Below are 972 nucleotides of genomic sequence, written 5' to 3'. Positions count from 1 at the left end.
CTGGGGATCCACTCCCTTACCAAAGGTAGGACCTGCGCCCCAGGCGGCCCGTGGGGGCGGGACCCAGTGCGGGGCGGGGCCAGGAGCCCAGGGCCAGGAAGCCAGTGACACGGTGTCACCCGAGCCCTGCCCTCTGTTATTTCAGTTAATTTTCACGGTAAGGGGGTGAGGACGATGTTTTTGTTTCCGCTTTATAGATAGGGACACTGAGACCCACAGAAGTTACATGTGGCCTCAGCAGTTCAACCTTAGATGACTCTGACCCAAACACTCTCCCCCTACACCATGCGAATGAATTCGCTCAAACACTGTGGGGCCCCCAGCCGTGTTCCCAGTGGTTAGAGCCTCTGCCCACGTGATGAAGGTTCACAGGTTTGATTCTTGGGCAAGGGCATGTACCTGGGCTGTGGGTTCACTCCCCGCCGGTCCCCTCCCCTCAAGGATGAATGCAGGAGGCAACCAGTCCATGTGTCTCTTTCACATCGATGTTCCTCTCTCTCTCTCTCTCTCTCTCTCTCTCTCTCCCGCCTCCCCCCTTCCTCCCTTTGGCCCTTCCATTCTCTCTGAAAAAGCAATGGAAAAATACTTGCAGGTGAGGATTAACAAAAAAACACTGTGGGGACTCTGTCCTGCTGACATGGAGTGTGGCTTGGTTCCAAGGCAACTCACAGTCCAAGCTTTTGTTTATGCCTCCCGTTTGTATCTGTGCGTCAATACCAATGACGCAGAACGGCCCGGAGACCTCCAGTCTCCCCTCCTGACCCGAGGCTGCTACTTGTGTTGTATTTGGGGAAAAGGGCTTTGCTCTCAGGACCACCTCTGCTCACTCCCTGCCGGCCCCCTCTGTACTGTCCGCTCTGCACCGTCCTCATCGCTGCTGGGTTCCTTGCTGTCTACCAAAGGCCCGGCCCTGCTGGGTACCAGTCACGCTGGGTCCTAGCGCAGCAGCACCCAGCACGCTGGCCTGGGGGG

At 57.3% G+C, this 972-nt stretch overlaps 1 protein-coding gene across 1 annotated transcript in view; it reads left to right on the top strand.

Annotated features, from left to right (window-relative positions):
• Positions 1 to 3: 3 nt before the first annotated feature.
• Positions 4 to 972, top strand: part of NIM1K (NIM1 serine/threonine protein kinase) — a gene marked incomplete at its 5' end in the record, with an annotated part of 12,290 nt that continues 11,321 nt past the window's right edge. The window contains one exon of the mRNA XM_015567639.1: positions 4 to 25. Within this exon, the coding sequence (XP_015423125.1) occupies positions 4 to 25 (22 nt within the window). The remainder of the gene's footprint in view (positions 26 to 972) is intronic.

Source organism: Myotis davidii, unplaced genomic scaffold (genome assembly GCF_000327345.1).
Source record: "Myotis davidii unplaced genomic scaffold, ASM32734v1 scaffold143, whole genome shotgun sequence".
NCBI classification, from domain to species: Eukaryota; Metazoa; Chordata; class Mammalia; order Chiroptera; family Vespertilionidae; genus Myotis; species Myotis davidii.
Note: the sequence above shows the minus strand (reverse complement) of the source record. Positions and strands in the feature narration are given on the sequence as shown.